This window comes from Pelobates fuscus, chromosome 9, assembly GCF_036172605.1.
Source record: "Pelobates fuscus isolate aPelFus1 chromosome 9, aPelFus1.pri, whole genome shotgun sequence".
NCBI classification, from domain to species: domain Eukaryota; kingdom Metazoa; phylum Chordata; class Amphibia; order Anura; family Pelobatidae; genus Pelobates; species Pelobates fuscus.
In genome coordinates, this window is record NC_086325.1 from 141,391,702 (window position 1) to 141,409,700 (window position 17,999).

The following is a 17,999-nucleotide window of genomic DNA, read 5'->3' on the forward strand; positions in this document are numbered from 1 at the left end:
AGTGGCGACCGGTCCAAGATGGCTGCCGCATTTCTCGCCGCTCAGCAGAGAATGCGGCATCTAGGTATTCTATATCTATGGTCAGACAGTACTCCACTCGGTCACGATACACACAGAGACCGGCAGGAGGGGAGTAGCACAGCATAACAATCGATTCCCAACAATCAAAGTGGTTATGCTGACTTCATTGTCCATTTACATTAAATATTAGACACAAAATTAAATTTTAACAACAAAAAAGTCATTTTTTTTCTTACAGAAACATATTTTATTCAATGCTCTGACAGATATCACAGCTAAACACCAGCACCAAAAAGTCTTCCAGCAGGTGAGACTCCTTCACATGCAGATATACAGAACCAGCTGTCCAGTAACATTTAATAACCCAGACATTTAATTATCTTCTTTCTACTAAAGACTTTTTTTTTTTAATTCACATGGAAGCACACTGGCTTACATATCTCGAAGATGTATATTTAAGATCTTATATATATATATAGAATTATTTATAATATATTTATATAAGGATATGCTACTACCATAGACAGAAGATCCTTAATGGTAACAGATTATTTTTTATTTATTTTTTTCGTTTGTTTTTTTTCATACCATTAATCACATTTCTTTTTATTTTTTTGATATGCGTGTAGCAATAAAACCATTGTAGAACAGAACAAATAGGATGATGTCACAAAATCCAAGACAGTACAAGTAGGAAGGAAGCAGGCACCAGTCTCAGCTCAAAAGTAGGCTTTACATGTCAAAGTTAGATTTAGGAGAATCAGGCCTTGATGGGCTTACCCTCGTGGCTCTATCAGCAGTCAAAAAAACAAAAGAGAGGAAAGGGAACAGGAGGAGAAAAATTAAAAAAAAGAATATCATGTATCAGTTTGGAAAGGTACATCATTTGTCTGATTAACATGATATCAAGCACAAAAGGTTCTGGTAACCCTGATGAATGTAAGAAGAGGGAATATTCAAATTTCTCTCTGTATTTTCACGTACATTTAACACCACACAGTAAGGGGAATTCAGAAAATTGACTATTTAGTGCATAATGGCCTTCCGGGGCCTGAATGATCTTTTGCGCTTTTGCCTATTTGAGCAAACCTGCCTTTTCACTGCACAGCAATGTTCCGCAGGATACCCCCTTATTTAGGAAACGTTTGGGAGAGCAATCTGCTGGAATTGGAGTTAGGGTTTGTTTTTTGTTTTTTAAATAATTGCATTGTATTGCATCCTGCTAGGCTTGTTCAGCGTGGAAGGCACGATTAAATTGCATAAATCCTTCCACACGTAGACAAAAAAAAATTAAATAAAAATTGATATTGAATGTCTGAGCGCTGTCTGAGAGTGAAATGTGTCGGTCATCCCCCTTCGGCCCTTAAATGGTTAGTAAAATATTACCCTCTCCCACATGGTTCATATCTTAAGCCATTAACTACATGTGGGAGGAGGGGTCCTTCTGTTTCCAGTTTTCTTGACAATAAGAATTCTGATCCCAAAAAATGGACACACATACATATAATCTAAAACTTGTACGTATACATCAGTCTTGTAACACTCTAGAGCTAGATTGTCGGGCTCATTACCTTTTGATATTGGAATGCAAGCCCTATTATTCTGTTTCTAATGCACAAAATGAATTCTGGGAGTTTTAGTGCGTCAACAGTGGGAAGCAGGAGTTTTTATAATCCTACTGTCTTATTTTATTGTTTTATTCACTAAACCCTCAAATGGTGGTGTAATTATTCACGTTGACAAGATTTGCAGACGTTGGACCAACACGGAGTTTGCCAAAGCCAGATCTCCAATTCTGACATTTTGTGCAAGCAAGCTGTGAACTCACTGAAATTCACCATAGAGTGCAGTGCTGGCTAGCTTTGGCATTTGAGTTGTTTGTGAACTACAACACATCAAGGTATATGTAGTTTACAAACGTGGGGGAGGGAGGGACCAGTGTTAGCCATCACTAGTCTACTGAGTAAACCATTTGGTGTTGAGCCATGTTTAGTGGGCCTCCTATCACCATCTGCCTGCCAAAATGAAGGAGAGAACGATTCATGTATCCCATATGAACCAGCTGGTTGAGGTATCTATCAGTATAGCTGTGCAATACTGCTCATAGCTGTAGCTATTTTGGGATACATGTATACAATATATATGCAGAAATCTAAAACTGAACTGCTGCCCCCTACTGGAAGAACCTTGTTTCTAATGTATGATTTTTTGAATAAAAGCTAATAGTTTGCTACATTAGGAGGGGGGTTAGAGCTGTTTATCAGAACTCTAGTGTGCAGAGACGGCTTCAAAGTAATGTCATGTAAAAAGTGCACTTTTGTTTTTTGTAATTTATATCCACATTTCACTTTTACAAAATCATTCTTATCTGCATAAACAGACTTAAAAGACCACTTTACACATAACGCGATTTAGCTTGTCCTTTCTCAATGAGCTCTATTCCAGATCATTGAAAAGGATGGGAAACCGTGATCTCGTGCTTTTCAAGAGGAAACCTCCCAGGAGTATTCCCCAACACAAACTTAAAGTCTGCGCTATGTAAAAAGAGGAGGACTTGCAAAAGCTGCAGACAAGAGACCTGCAGCTTTTAGAAGCCGTTTTCAGATATAACATGAATAAGTATATGCATGATTTCATTGTGGGTATATCTACTAATGAGTGATTTAAAAAAAATAAATAAATAACATTGTGAGTGTTCCTTTAAGATGTAAGTCAAATTTCATTGGCTTTTATTAATTCTTTTATTTATTTACTGTGCTTGGAGAGGGGGGAAGCCATATTCTGCTGCACTCGTCCCTTCATTTTGTATCTCCCAACAGCATCATGTTCAGAAATTCCTCATAACTGGTGTGCACAGACAAAATTCCCCCAGAAGACCAATATATTGTTTCATATAGGTTTGACTCCAACCACAGAACTAAGATTTAAACATGTTGGTTGTAGCGGCCCAATCAAAGCTGTTGTTTTAAATTTGAACACATTTTAGAATTAGGGATTTTCCAAATGCTGGGCCACTAGTAATGTTTAAGGATTAGTTGGCAAAAAACATTTGCATCTACGTAACTTGTTCTTTAAAACGGACCTCCTATTAGACCTCTGCTCAGATTGACTGGCAAACCATAGAGCATTTAAAGCAGGACACACCATATAACACTAGCTAGCTCTTTAAGGATTTACACGGTTGTGTTTGAGGAAACGAGTCCCGTCTTTTATATTACTTATAAAACGCTATGATTTTCTCTGAAGTCATTTTTAAAACACACAACCCTACAACTATACAGACTGACACAAAATGTTCCGCAAGCAAATGGAATGATAAATGCAGAGTGGCAATTGGGAGGGCAAGGTTAACCAAAACACTGGCTAGCGTTTCAATGAGTATTAACACTTCCAGTGCCAGGGTGGAGGGAGGGTATGCATTTTTCCCCAGTTGCACTGTGGAAAGAGTCACATCACAATACAGTTCAGGCCTGATGTAAAAAAAAAAAAAAAAAAAAAATTACAAAAATAAAACTTATGTACAGTACAATACACAGGAGTCACACAGAGCCAAGGATTTTACAACACAGTGATGAAGCGGTGAGACTGGCACCATGCCTGTAAGAGGTGGAATGAGGGTTGAGGGGTAGGTGGATAGCAGCCAGGACTCCATTAATTAATCTAACAGGGACGGGTCGGCAGGTCTGATTATGGTGGGCCGTGTAGGTGAAGCGGGAGCCTTCCTGCTGAATGGAAATAAAAAAAATAAAGAGAAACAGACAAGAGAACACAAAGCATGATTAGAATTGTACATAGCAAGGATGCGGTCAGTCCAAACGGCCCTACCAGCTGGAGAGATGCTTTGTAATATACTTTATTTTCTCATTCCTCACATTATTCTAATCTTGTTTGAGTATTGCTCGGGTTCCTGTATTGTTTCGGTGCCGTTACTTTGTTGGTAAATTACTTACTGTTTGATTTCCCCTTTTATAATGTAAAATGCTATGGAAAATATTGGTGTCGTATAGATGGTAATGATATTAATCACGTACATATTAGTGTGTTGGATTGGGGTTAGGAATCTGGGAATTTGGTGAGAGGTTAAAATAGTTGGGTTTAAGGGAGATATGATCACGCAGCTAAAGCAGTCCTACAATCATCTTCTTTTAGGGGCAGACCCTTCACTTTTACAAGACCTTTCCTCCCCCTAGACATCCTCCGTTGTGACATCTTGGTCTCATTCTGGAAGCTCCATACCATATGTGACTTCATCTTTAAGATGGTATTACACTGGGTGGGGCTGGAATTCTGTGATCTCACAGATCTCTCTCCACAGAATAGGGTGCATGAGACTTAATTCTTGTTATAAATAAGTTACCCATGAATATACAAGATATACATAGTCTATAATACTGTATAATGAAACCACCCAAAAAAAAAATAAAAAACTTTCTCTTCTGCATATCCTTCAAAGGACCAATCTAAATATCTTCATTTGTCAAGTAATCATGTGGGTTTGCACCCACATCTCTCCGGGCATCACAAACGTTATATTTATTTTTTTAATATATTTTTTTATTTTTAGGAATAGGGGTTTTTAAAAGCCTGAAGTTTGAGGGCTGTGATGTTACAGACCTGAGGAAATCTCTAAAACCATTCCTGACCACAGATTGCCCCCTCTCATCCTTACCCCAGTACACCAGGTCAGGTCACGTTTAGGAGGCAGAACATCACAATAGCAGAAAATGTGCATTATTACAATCACTAGCAAAAACAAAGCATGCAGCATGTCACGAGAGAGGAATGTGTTATAATGGAGAATGTGGTGGTCTGCCTGAGTGAGGGGGATGGGCAAATGTTTCATAAAATCATAGCAATAGGTGCGTTTGTATGCTTTGCATGACTGTACACTCCCATGCAGGGAACAGAACTTAAGAAACAGATGCTCATCCTTACCTGGGTGCAAGAATGAAGAGAATGTTGTGTGACCGAGTTGCCAGGCATATGGTTAATATTTTGAAATCAAGCCGAATACATTGATATTAAAAGCAACAGAAAGAATATGAGAAGAGACAGGCTTAAAGACGGGTAAAGGGGCAGGGAAAAGACACAACCTTTGAACTAAAGCACTCCATGAGATTTAGATTCCGTGGCTAAAGGATGGGGTTGGATGGAAAAGGGAAGACCAGAAGGGGATCTAAAAGCAAGCCGGGAAACAGAAAGAACTTTGGGGTAATCAGTAGAAGGAAAACTGATAAACAGGTTGGGTAGGGGGAGTACAACGTCTTGGTACAGTAAAGAAGAACATACAGAGCTGGTGGGTAGGAATTTCAAAGAACATATAGATCCAGGGAAAATTGCTACTGCAATCGTATAGCCTAACTATTGCATGCATGTAAACTCTCAAACTTGATTTGCAAGATATTCCTTAATTACCCAAAATACTGCACAGACATTTTAGGCTTTTATTTGCCAAACCTTTTATGTGGGGAATCTAGTAAATGTTTTACAAAAAAAAAAAAAGAACACACAGGTTAATTCATTGAGCACCACACTGTAGTGTATTGAAAAACGTGGGCAAAAATAAATAAATAAATGATTTGGACAAATTATCCAATTATGCTATAGTCACAGTTTGCTTACTGTAGTCTCAATTCTTCCATTCTGACCTTGATCCACTACAGTAGTGAATAAACCACAGTGTTGCAGTTCCCAGGGGATAAGAGGGAATAAATGATGTACACTGCGCCTCTTATTTTTATATGTATAATTTTATTGACATATGAGGTCAGGGTTATGGCAGCTGGTGAGTGGGTAGACATGATTAAGCTATTTGATCTCTTAAACTTTAAGCTATATGAACAAATTTACGGTATGTGGTACCATGATGCACTAATAGCTGCCCATGCTCCATGCACCCATTACTCTATAGCAGGGGTGCCCAAAAGGTAGCTCCCCAGATGTTATAGAACTACAACTCCGATGATGCAATGCATGCTTTTAGAATGTCTTTAGAATGCTAAATCACCATAGAAGCTATGGTTTTAAAACATCTGGGGATATACCTTTTGGGCACCCCTGCTCTATAGTTTACTGCATATCATTATGTTTCACACCTTAAGTAAGCCATCTGGCCCTACCTTTTTGGAATAATTTTCCCAGAATTCTCTTCTTTAATAGCCTAACAATGGTAAGAGAGCTAGTACGGGACACATATGATATATACATCTGTGGGACCATGTACGTTCATCTCCCAAGGCCTATGGCAGTTTAATGGTCTATTCACTAATGCATGATCTGAGGAGGTCATCTCTCAGCCCCGATCCGTCACTGATCCAGACCATGTTTTGAGATGTGCATGAAGTTTGCAATGCACCAATAGGCCCTTGGTTATTAGTGGCCTTGGATTGTCTGGGTCGGATCAGAATATCTCAGGATACAGGGCTCCGAGCTGCTCTTTTGTTAGTTGGGACAAGTGTTGGGCAAAACCTGCCTGGCAACAGGGCGAGAAACAGCAAATGGATGGGGACGTGTATCACACAGATGGCGTTTACATGGCTGGAGGGGTGGGAGGCACACGGGTCATATGACGGGAGATGTGAGACACATACCGTGACGAGTGCTCCTCATGGGTCACTGATAGTTATTCTGAAAGATAACATGAAATCAGAGAGACTGACGGCGGCCACAGTGAGAAACACACATGCACACATATGCCTACATGTCACCATGACAGGATCAGGTAGAGGATCAAACATACACACATACATACAGCTCCATGGAAGGAAAAAAAACACAATCACTGAAAGGCATACATACACACAGGTACAAACAGTCAGTGAGTGAGCACGCACACAGGTACAAACAGTCAGTGTGTGAGCATGCACACAGGTAAAAACAGTCAGTGTGTGAGCACACACACAGGTACAAACAGTCAGTGAGTGAGCACGCACACAGGTACAAACAGTCAGTGTGTGAGCATGCACACAGGTAAAAACAGTCAGTGTGTGAGCATGCACACAGGTAAAAACAGTCAGTGTGTGAGCACGCACACAGGTACATACAGTCAGTGTGTGAGCATGCACACAGGTAAAAACAGTCAGTGTGTGAGCACACACACAGGTACAAACAGTCAGTGTGTGAGCATGCACACAGGTAAAAACAGTCAGTGTGTGAGCATGCACACAGGTAAAAACAGTCAGTGTGTGAGCATGCACACAGGTAAAAACAGTCAGTGTGTGAGCACACACACAGGTACAAACAGTCAGTGAGTGAGCACGCACACAGGTACAAACAGTCAGTGTGTGAGCATGCACACAGGTAAAAACAGTCATTGTGTGAGCACACACACAGGTAAAAACAGTCAGACTGACAGCACACACACAGGTACATACAGTCAGAGTGTGAGAGTCAGAGCAGTCGGAGTCTCAGTGGATGAGTATCTCAGCTGCCTTAGTGAACTAACTTAGTCTAGCTTATAGTTAACCCTATCAGTGTTGGAGTACTTGGGTGTTTTATTCCTGGAACATTGGACATTAAATATTGGACTATACTTAATAGCTGAATTTGTCACTGAAAATTATAGGATACGGTCTAGACAACTGCTACATTCTTATGTTTATATATATATATATATATATATATATATATATATATATATATATATATATATATTTGTCTTATTTCCATACATTTTATATTGTGCGCCAACTCAACTTTTGCACAATTTAACACATTTTAATTTGTGAGAGGATCAGAGGAAGGCAGCATATTTACTAATCAACATTAATAAGTTATTATGGAAGAGGATTTATTTTAAAGAGAACGCACCTTAGATCATTAACAATAAATTCTAGCACACACACAGGTACATAAGTCAGGCTGATAGCTCACATACAGATACATGCAGTCTGGTTAACCGCGCACACAGATACATGCAGTCAAGTTGACAGGTACATACAGTCAAGCTGACAGCACATACACCAGTACATGCAGTCTGGTTAACTGCACACACAGCTACGTACAGTCAGGCTGATAGATCACACACAAGTTCAGGCTGACAGCACACACACAGATACAAACATTGAGACTGATAGCATACACACACACACAGGTACATACAAATAAGCCGATAGCATGGACAATGTTACATACAGTCAAACTAATAGAACATATATATAGGTACATGTGGTCATTGTGAAAGCACGCACACAGATGCGGACAGTCCATGTGAGAGAATGTCTACAGACAGATATATACAGGCAGTGTGAGGGCACGCACGCAGATACATACCATAAGGTAGACACAACCCTCAGAGCATACAGATGCATACAGTGAGTGTGTACAAACACAGAAACAAACATACACATCTATGTTCATGGCATCACATGCATACATTTATCAATAGTGCAGTTTGTCCCTTTTAAAGGAAATGTAATGTTAACATTATTAAGTCGATATGGCATCCTATATGAAAGCCTTTATTTTTAGAATTATGCTTGATACCTACCCTGAACTGCAGGGGTTTCCAAAAATGTGCTGTGTTAGGTAGCCTCCCCCCACCCCATGAGGGTTAGATGTGATGATCATCTTAAAACCCTGCAGTTCAAGGAGGAGTCAGGAAATCCAAAAGATTCCATGCCAATTCGGAGTCACATGCCAAATCATTGAAAAGGAAGACACGGTAGGACACAATCAGCCCATGTAAAGGTGACTAGTATACACACAGAGCAAAAATTCACCCAGCCATACATGCGCTAACTCTACAATCCAGACATAAGCAAGCAATGCATTCATATTCACATATAGACATAATAAAGGCAGAACGTTTGACATGCATGAACATTCACACGCACATGCGGGCATACTGCAAATCAGGCTTGTAATGTTAGTAGCAATATTCAAACCCTGATAACAAGCCCCACAGAAATAAAGCACACTGTCTGGACACGTCTGGGATGCATGTACAGCAAAATCTTCAAGATTATCTACATTAATGAGGGTAGCTGTTGGACTGCATTTCGCAGCATGCAAAGCCAGTTAGAGGGTGGCTCAGCGTGCTGGGAGTAGTAACCAAAAAAAAGCCACAGAGTTACTGTTGCTGATTCCCGTGAGATAGTCTTTTCTCTGAGTGAATTATTTTATTTTTTTTGTCTCTTTTTTTTTTTATTATTAAAATTTTTTACTTTGAAAAACTAATTCAGTAATGTGGAGTTCTAATCCCAAAGCAAACCTTTGCCAGTCTGTGGAGTTCTAATTACAAGAGAAAGAATTGATAGCGGATTCTTGACTGAACCAGCACTGAACCAGAGGTCCACCAAGTTCTATGACAGAGAAAGACCATTTGCTTGGAGACCAAGAATTGCTGGGGGCTACAACAATGGTAGCTAACTGCAGGTGTTTGTGAAGTAAATTTCCTTTGATGTCCAGCCAGACTTCAGTAAAATTAGTTCACAGAGCCTTGCTGTACCATTAGCCACCACATTGGTTATCTTTGAACTCTGGTTATCAAGACAATCAGGGTGAGAGGTCTCTATGATGCTACTATGATGTTATTAATGAGACCGGAGATAGTCAATGAAGCCTCATTCTATATACAAGAGGGGTAGGGCTTGGTTGGAAGGTGACAGGGAAAAGGGTTCACAGTGTAGAGACAAGCTGGATTCTATAAGATCAGAGAAACTGCATGTATCCTTCTGAAGTGAACTGCATTGTTTTAACTTTATTTTAATGATAAAAATAAAGATTTTTTTAAAAAAAACTACTTATTTGCATTGGCTTTTACATTTAAGATTTTTACTATTTAAGTGTGGTCAGGGTCAGGGTCAAAGTAGGCAGCTGTATGAAAGGCGCCAGTATGACAATACAAATATCTACCTTTATCTTTTACATATTTATGTTTTTTGGAACTCTTTATGTTCCTTCTGAACCATGGAGCATGTGACGCAGAAGGCGTTGGGGTGACATATTTGTGTCTACAGCCCCGTGAGATGTAAAACCGTGTTGTAAGTTTAACTAAGTAAATAAGAACAACAATTCTGAATTCTCCCTGGTTTCATTGAACTGTGGAGAGGTTTAAACTTAAATATCCCATTAGTTTAGCCTTTCTTCATATCCCTTTGACCTTTTCGCCTAACAGGCTCATCTATCAATGGATGCTCACATCTCTCGTGAAAGTAGTAGGGTAGGTTTTATTCACTAATCCAGACATTTTGTAGATTTAATATGAGAATTTCTCATTTTAGGACAAAACAATTCTGAAAAAAAGATTTTTTTCCTAAAATATTCTCTTGTCGGGTCTTCACAATTTCTAGTTTAATGAATAGCCATTCACTCTAACCATAGCTTCAGCCTTATAGCTTAACCACTATTTGTCAGTGACTGTGTTTCCCATTAGCATGGACATTTATAAAATATACACCATGTAGGGCCTTACACGAAAATTTATTTAATAAGTATCTCCACTCCAGTTAAAGGGAACATATGATCATTTTACATTTCATTCTAATTTCTCATGTATCTTAAAGACACAAAATGGGATGACTCCCCCCGCCAACCTGCTAGAAAGTAGCACATGTGCTTCCGTTTATGAATTGTACTGTCAACAATTATTGTACTGTTTCCACACTTGCTTCTATTTGAGGAGAAGGGGTCAGGAAGGTTGGAGGGTGCAGTATATAGAATAGAGAAGGTTCTTTGTGAGGTGGGTATAAATGGAAGTCTGGATGGATAAGGTGGAGTTTGGAATACGGTCAGCAGATGAGTGAAGTGATCTTGTTCATGCATGGAGAATGCATTCTACACGCAGATGATTCCATGGCTTTATCTGGAGATGTGGGATGTTGCTAATTAATCCATTAAAAGATATATTGCAGAACATGAGAGTTTATTCACTAAAGAGGGAGCTGTGAGGAGTTTTCAACCAAGCTGGAAAGCCTTAGCTTAGACCCACATAGCCAAGTTACATTTTTATTTTAGTGAATAAGCCCCGAGGGATTCTTCCATGTTTTATCAAGACTCAGTCTTGGAGCAGAGATGGTACCTTTTCAGTTGCTTTTAGACTAAAATCCCATCATTTCTTAACCAGGCCTTGAGTGGAAGACAATGTACTCTAGTGGATATTGCTTGGTTTAGTTAGACCAAGAACAGAACCAAACACCTATCTTGGGTGCCCTGACGAAGGTGCTCCTTTTTAGCACCGAAACGTACGTTCCTATACTCCTTTTTGTATAGGATTTACAGGGAGAGAGGTTGTTTAAATTTAAAACTAGCAGTCCGAATTTGACTGCTATTAATACTGCATACCCTCCTCAATCTCCCTTCACCCCTGTACTAGCCTCATTTGGAGCCTCTGTTTACCCTGTATCTACTACTATCTCTATAGGAGGTATTTATGGTTGGGACTTGGGGATTTTTTCTCATCTCCTTATAGTGCACTATATTAAAGCTGATAATTAGGGGTGAGTTGCTGTTGCCATTTGGCTCATTATATCCCTACCTATACATATCCTTCTATTGACAGGCGTGGAATCCTAGTACCACTGTATATACTTTATTTATTTTTTGCATTTAGCAGTAACTTTTTGTATATACTTCATTTTGGTATTTAGTAGCATTTTTTCTGCTCATGGGTCTATAGTGACACCCTTAGCGGTTCACAGTTACACCTGTTACCTACAGCCAGCATTATAATCCTAGACACTGCCGCTATAGTTATTTCCAGAGATGCGGTTAGTTTCATTTGATTTCTTGAATCTGACCACATCTGTCCTTTTTGTTGTTTGATTTTGTATATATGGGGTTATGCCCCTTCTTGAGACATCTGGAGTCTCTAATTGGTACACCAGTCTCTGAGTAGACACTCGGCATTACTTCCTCGGGTTATCCGGGGTTGTCGGCACAGGTGTACACCCAGAGACACTGAACTTTTTGTTCTCTGTTTACCTATCTTGGGTATCCTGGGAAATGTTCTTGATAAGCAATTACAATGAAGGGGTTAGCTACCACCTGCACTTATTACAATTCTATACGGGGTTACATTTAGGATTATCCGTAATATGCAAAGTGAATGCAGTCCTTTCCAAGTCAACATAGCAAATGGAAAGAGTAGGCAAGGGTTAAGACCAGAATGTTGTGGAAACTCTGCTGGAAAGCAAGGAGTGGCTTGAAATCTTGAGATGTGGAAGCCAGGATGAGCACAGTGCAGCAGTGCCCAGCTTTAAAATGCAGTTAGTAAATAAGGAGCGGGTCGGCAGAGGTAGCTGATAAGAGATAACGAAACTCACCCTTTGCCTTGAAGAGAGATCAGGAGAGTTTGAAGAAAATGATTAGCAAAGTCAGAAAGCAAACAGCAGGGGGCAGCAGCGTGCCTCACATAAGCAGAACATTAAAGCCATGAATATCATTAGCTAGGATCAGGGATAGACAACCTTCGGCACTGCAGATGTTTTGGACTACACCTCCCATGATGCTTTTCCAGCATTATGGCTGTAAGAGCATTGTGGGAGATGTAGTCCACAACATCTGGAGTGCCAAAGGTTGCCTACCCCTGAGCTAGGTCAATTCTTTTGTCTAACGTTAGATAGAAAAGTCATAAAAGAAAAAAATATTTATGTATCTGCAGATAATTCTTATATATTAGATGTTATTTGATATGTATAATTAATATATTAATTTTCCATATAGAAAATGTGTTTAGTTCAGAAATAATCTGCATTGCATAAATTAATGGTAATGAGACACTGCTCCCTTAGCTAGCAGCAGGCAATCTCTACCTTGGATTGCAAACTCTGACTTGCAGTGAATCATGGGACTTGTAGTACATGGAAGCTGGACAGCCAATGGATGCGTGTCTCTAACTCCAGGGGCCTATCTTTTCTAGATCATTTGTAACTTAGAGAGACAAGGAGGAAGAGTAAAGAGAGGAAAGAAAGCTCTGCTTGAGCATCAAAGCAGTGTTGAGACTTTAGAACAAGCTTGGATGGAGAATGAATCCATTTGCTGCTAAACTACAACTCCCACGAAGCTGTGAGAGCCAAATGGTGGTTTTTTCACTAAATATTGAGCTGTGCGTGTAGATGAGAACTTGCGGTTTGACTCAGAGGTTCCAGGCCTGGTAGCTTATTGCTGGGCGTCTGAGTCAAATTTCATCTCCCCTGGGGTGGGAGGAATTACTCATTACTCTGCCAACTCCATCAACTGCAAAAAGCAGGTAAACACTACTTTTCCAGCTGGCTTCGCCCATCTATAGGCAACTCACTACAACTCGCTGTTAAGTGACCAAATCCCACGGACTGTTTTTATAAGAGTTATTTATGAATGGGTTGCTTTAAAATGATGTAAAACATATCAGCATTTTATTGCTAACACCAAGGACCACCAAGGTATATTTACCATTACCATTACCACTTAGATCACAAACACTTACCTAGGGACACCAGGGGGAGCACGGTTAGGCCTGGATGGGATCTGGGGAGGTGGCCCAAATGGATCTGGTGAAGCTCCAGGTCTAGAGGGCACAGGAGGGGCACTCCCCAGGGTATTGCCAGCAGGAGGAGGCCCTGGTGCAGGGCCTCGTGAGCCAGGCCTAGATGGTGGCACAGCTGGGGCTCTTCTCTGTGGGGTGGGACTGGATGTGGGAGACCGACTGAAATGAAAAAGAAACATTGGAAAACCTGTACGACTTAAAGGGACACGATAGTCACCAGAACAACTACAGCTTATTGGATTTGTTCTGGTGAGTAGAATCATTACCTTCAGGCTTTTGGCTGTAAACACTGTCTTTTCAGAGAAAATGCAGTGTTTACATTGCAGCCTAGTGATAACTTCACTGGCCACTCCTCAGATAGCTGTTAGAGATCCTTCCTGGGTCATGGCTGCCTAAAGTGCATCAAAACATTCAGTATCTCCTCCCACTGCATGGAGACTCTGAACTTTCCTCATAGAGATTCATTGATTCAATTAATCTCTATGAGGAGATGCTGATTGGCCAGGGCTGTGTTTGAATTGTGCTGGATCTGCCCCTGTTCTGCCTCCATGTCAGTCTCAGTCAATCCTATGGGGAAGCATTGTGATTGAATCAGGCCACCACTTCTGATGATGTCAGCAGGTAGCTTGCTGTTCTGAGGCAAACAGCATGCAGATCTACAGCTTCAGGCTTGAATACAAGTAAGATTTTACTATATTTAGGGAGGCATGAGGGGATCAGGGGGGGCTAGATGGTGGTTTTAACACTATAGGGTCAGGAATACATGTTTGTGTTCCTGACCCTATAGTGTTCCTTTAAATAAGAACGTGCTGGTAAACAATAATGCAGGAGATAACCTGATTAGGGTTGCCAAATCCTACATTTTTCTGGACATGCTGATGGGCAGCACATGAAAAATATGATACATATGCTACAGAATTCCTCCATGGTTAAATATTTGATTCCCCACCTGCAGCATAGTAATCCTTTTCTCTTTTCTTGTGCTATCCATCAACATGAACATGTGATATGTGAAGAGGGGAAATATGGTGCAACTGGCAACACTAGGCTTCATGTAGTAATAAATCGATACACCATCAAAATGTATATAATATCTGCAAGTACATTTATACATACAATCACAGAATATACATACTTATTCTGACTAGCAGAGCATATTTATCTGAGTAGGTCTAATCATGGTATGGAGCAGAAGCATTGTTCCTTTTTACCCGATAGGGCCCCGGTAACCTGCAGCAGTGATGGCACTGCAGCTATTGTTGACTAAATTTCCCAAGATGTTTGGTCAACGTATGCAATACACAAAATCTGCAGTGCCGGATGTAAGCTATAACTAAAACTAGTATCTACTTTACAGCTTAAACGGAAAGACTCTTTACCTGCGTCCCGCATTCATATTCTGCACCTGTAGCCACGAGTCATCCACTGGGGGAGGCATGGGGGTGCTGATAGTAACGGTGTTGATGTCACCAATAATATGTAGTGCCTCCTTAAGGGCATGGTACATGCGTAACATCTCATCCCTATGTGTGGCCTGTTCTGCAGACTCCTCCATCAAAGTATTCTGATCTCCACACGAGTAAAGGTTTGCCAAGAGCTCAGAATGGATGAAATCCTTGGTCTGTAAGAAGAAGTCATACATTTCTTATTATGCATACCTGTCACTTGCACAAGGACACTTATAGGGCACCATGGGAGATACCGAATGCACCAACTCCCACACCCAACCCAAACTATTTTTGGCCATCTCTCACCATGCCATCTTATTTCTGCAAAATTCCCACCCAGTCCTGCTCACAATGGTTAATTTTGGTGGTGGAGAGGAAACTATAGTAAATAGGCCAAGGATTACCAGGTAGGTTGATGTACCCTGGTAGTATACTCCAGTACACACTACTTACATTGTTGATCATGAGATGCATGATAGTTTTGGGCATCAGGTCACGGATGGTCTTGTTCACAATACCCATGTAGGAATCCACAAGGTTGCGTATGGTCTCCACCTGCCTCTCCAGTTGGGGGTCCATTGAATGCATGAAGCTATCTGAACCATTCTCTTCTGACTCACTTGACTAAAGAACACATAAGAGAAAGCAAAGATGGAGAAAAAAAAGGCTAGGATGTGGCCAGCAAACGTCAGTTGAAAGGCATCCATGGCATAATCTGTTACCGACAATGAACCGGAAAAGCCAGAGAAGCAGCTGGTAAGTGTTTTAAAAATGTTGCCCTACCACTCAATGACTACACAGAAACTTTTAGGAAGATGCCGAGAAGACCTGATAATTTCCAGACACACCAGTATTATTATTTGGCATAATATTGAAGTATGAGATTACTATCATTCTCTTGGATATTTTAATGTGTATACATTGACTGGTGATCACTAAATCTTTTAAAGATTGTCATACCCTTGAACCAGAGTAACATCTTCTGATATATTGAGAAATATTGGGCTTTTGCATTGTCTTATTATGGGTTAACATGAGAGTTGTAGTCCCACATCTGCTTGGAGGTGTTTGTTGGCCGATGATCTATGGATTGATCTATGGATGTTCTATGGATTGTAAGTCTAAATACATTTAAGATTTAAGTTTCTCATTTTCTGTTCTTTATTCAGACTCTAAATACTATCCGTTAAAACAATCAGCGAACAGTGGGAAACATATAGATAAAACATAAGGCCATCTTATGACAAACTCAACAATATAGTCTGCTGACTTTTGGAGAACAGAAGAATGAAATGTTCTTGGAGCTCTGTCTGTGCTGGTCCGGTTCAATGTCTCGTGTCAGGCATGCAAAATAAAAAGCATGTTAATGGAGAATTCGGGAGAACGTCTGAACCAGGAGAGAAAAGGGGAAGAGACCCCAAATTAAAAGCTCTGACCAAACTCGGAGAAAGACCATAACCATACTGAGGATAAAAATGGCAAGAGAGATGAGGGAAGAAAGTAGTCCCCCCGTGAAACATCAAGCTCGGGACTCATGGGCCCCACGGGGGATAGAAAAAAAAAAAAGAAAAGAAAGATAAATGAAATTGTTAAAGAAGTCAGGAGGCTGAGCGTCAAGGGTCTCCTGGATTTGTTTGCCAAACTTACTTTATCCTTGTCCTTGAAGTCAGATTGAGCCATAAAAAGAGTAATACAAAAAACACAGGGACAAAAAAACACCAATGTTAGTGGTTAGAGAGGAATTCTTGGGTCTATATTATAAAAAAAATATATCGACGATCGAAGGGAGCAATCTACTGCGTTAGTCCAGGAATAAATCAGGGGCCTGAAAATGGAACAATGAAATGCAAGGTCTAACCAAAGACAGGCTAAGTTTAATCAAGGAATGAAAGACGGTGTCTTTAAACGTCTGATTTCAGCCATATTTCCAGAATTGCTCTAATTACTATGCAATCAATTACATAGACTTAAACTCTGATAGTAACGTTTCTCTCTTTCATTAAACCATTCTTTTCGTGGAATGCTGCCCAAATACTGAGTGAAAACCCAGTATATATCGCTTGATATACACATAGTTTTTCCATTAATTGATGCTCACAGACATGATCTGATCGAGCATTAACACACAGAGAGAGGCTGCCTGTGTTTCTTGGCAGGGGAGCTTCCCATACTAGTTTTGCAATTAGAGACAACTTGGTCAGAAGAAAATAAACTCCCATAAGGATGGAAAATGTATAATCTTGTATGCTTTATAATTAGGCAATGAGTTTATAGGCAGGGGGAAATGGTTGGTATCTTTAAAGGGACACTATAGGCACCAAGACCACGTCAGCTCATTGAAGTGATCTGGGTGCAGTGTCCCTGTCCCCCTTAGTCCTGCCATGTAAAACATTGCAGCACTAAGTCAGCCTCTATTGGCTGTCAACCAGACCGTCACTAGAGGTGCTTCCGGTATTTTACCGGATTCCAGGTCGCCTAACTGACGCTGGACATCCTCATGCTCTGCATGAAGACACCGAGTGTTAGGAAATTCACAGGAAGTGTCAGGTCAGGAATTGTATTCAATGCTTTCCTATGGGAAGGGTCTAATGTGGTTTCAGCGCAGGCGCATTAGGTCCCCTGTTGGAGGAGGTGGAGCACAGACTCAGTGTCGACCCAGAATCGGGTAATTGTTACAATGGTTTTTTTAACACTTAATGTATTGCCACGAGGGAGGGGGGACCAGAGGACACTACAGATTTGTATTCCTAACACTATAGAATCCCTTTATTATTATGTATTACTAAGCAATTCCTGGCACCTGTAGCCCTCCAAAAGTGGAGATTGACACGCTTACACTTTAATTGTCAGTATTATAATTATCATTATTTTTTTATCTGGTGATGCCTTCAATGCCTCACAATGGTTCTCCATGTATAATGCCCATATTGCTGTCATGACTAGCCAATTTACTAATGGCAAAGTGAAATAACTCTTACCTCAAAGAGGCTAATTAGTATTTATGATAGCTAATACATTAGGTTAAGACCTGCCAAAACTAGGATTCTTTCACACAATGGGGAACT

At 40.3% G+C, this 17,999-nt stretch overlaps 1 protein-coding gene across 12 annotated transcripts in view; it reads right to left on the reverse strand.

Annotated features, from left to right (window-relative positions):
* Nucleotides 1-245: 245 nt before the first annotated feature.
* The window catches only part of DNM1 (dynamin 1), a 111,910-nt gene continuing 94,156 nt past the window's right edge, over nucleotides 246-17,999 (reverse strand). For 5 of the 12 annotated variants that reach the window (XM_063432594.1, XM_063432589.1, XM_063432593.1 and 2 more), the window contains 4 exons: nucleotides 15,388-15,558; nucleotides 14,866-15,107; nucleotides 13,427-13,645; nucleotides 1,201-3,746 (listed from right to left, as the gene is read on the reverse strand). In XM_063432594.1, the coding sequence (XP_063288664.1) occupies nucleotides 3,677-3,746; nucleotides 13,427-13,645; nucleotides 14,866-15,107; nucleotides 15,388-15,558 (702 nt within the window). In that variant the 3' untranslated portion in view covers nucleotides 1,201-3,676. Of the gene's footprint in view, nucleotides 812-1,200; nucleotides 3,747-6,611; nucleotides 6,649-13,426; nucleotides 13,646-14,865; nucleotides 15,108-15,387; nucleotides 15,559-17,999 lie in introns of those variants that run through there. The other 7 variants (XM_063432600.1, XM_063432596.1, XM_063432599.1 and 4 more) reach the window with 5 other exon arrangements.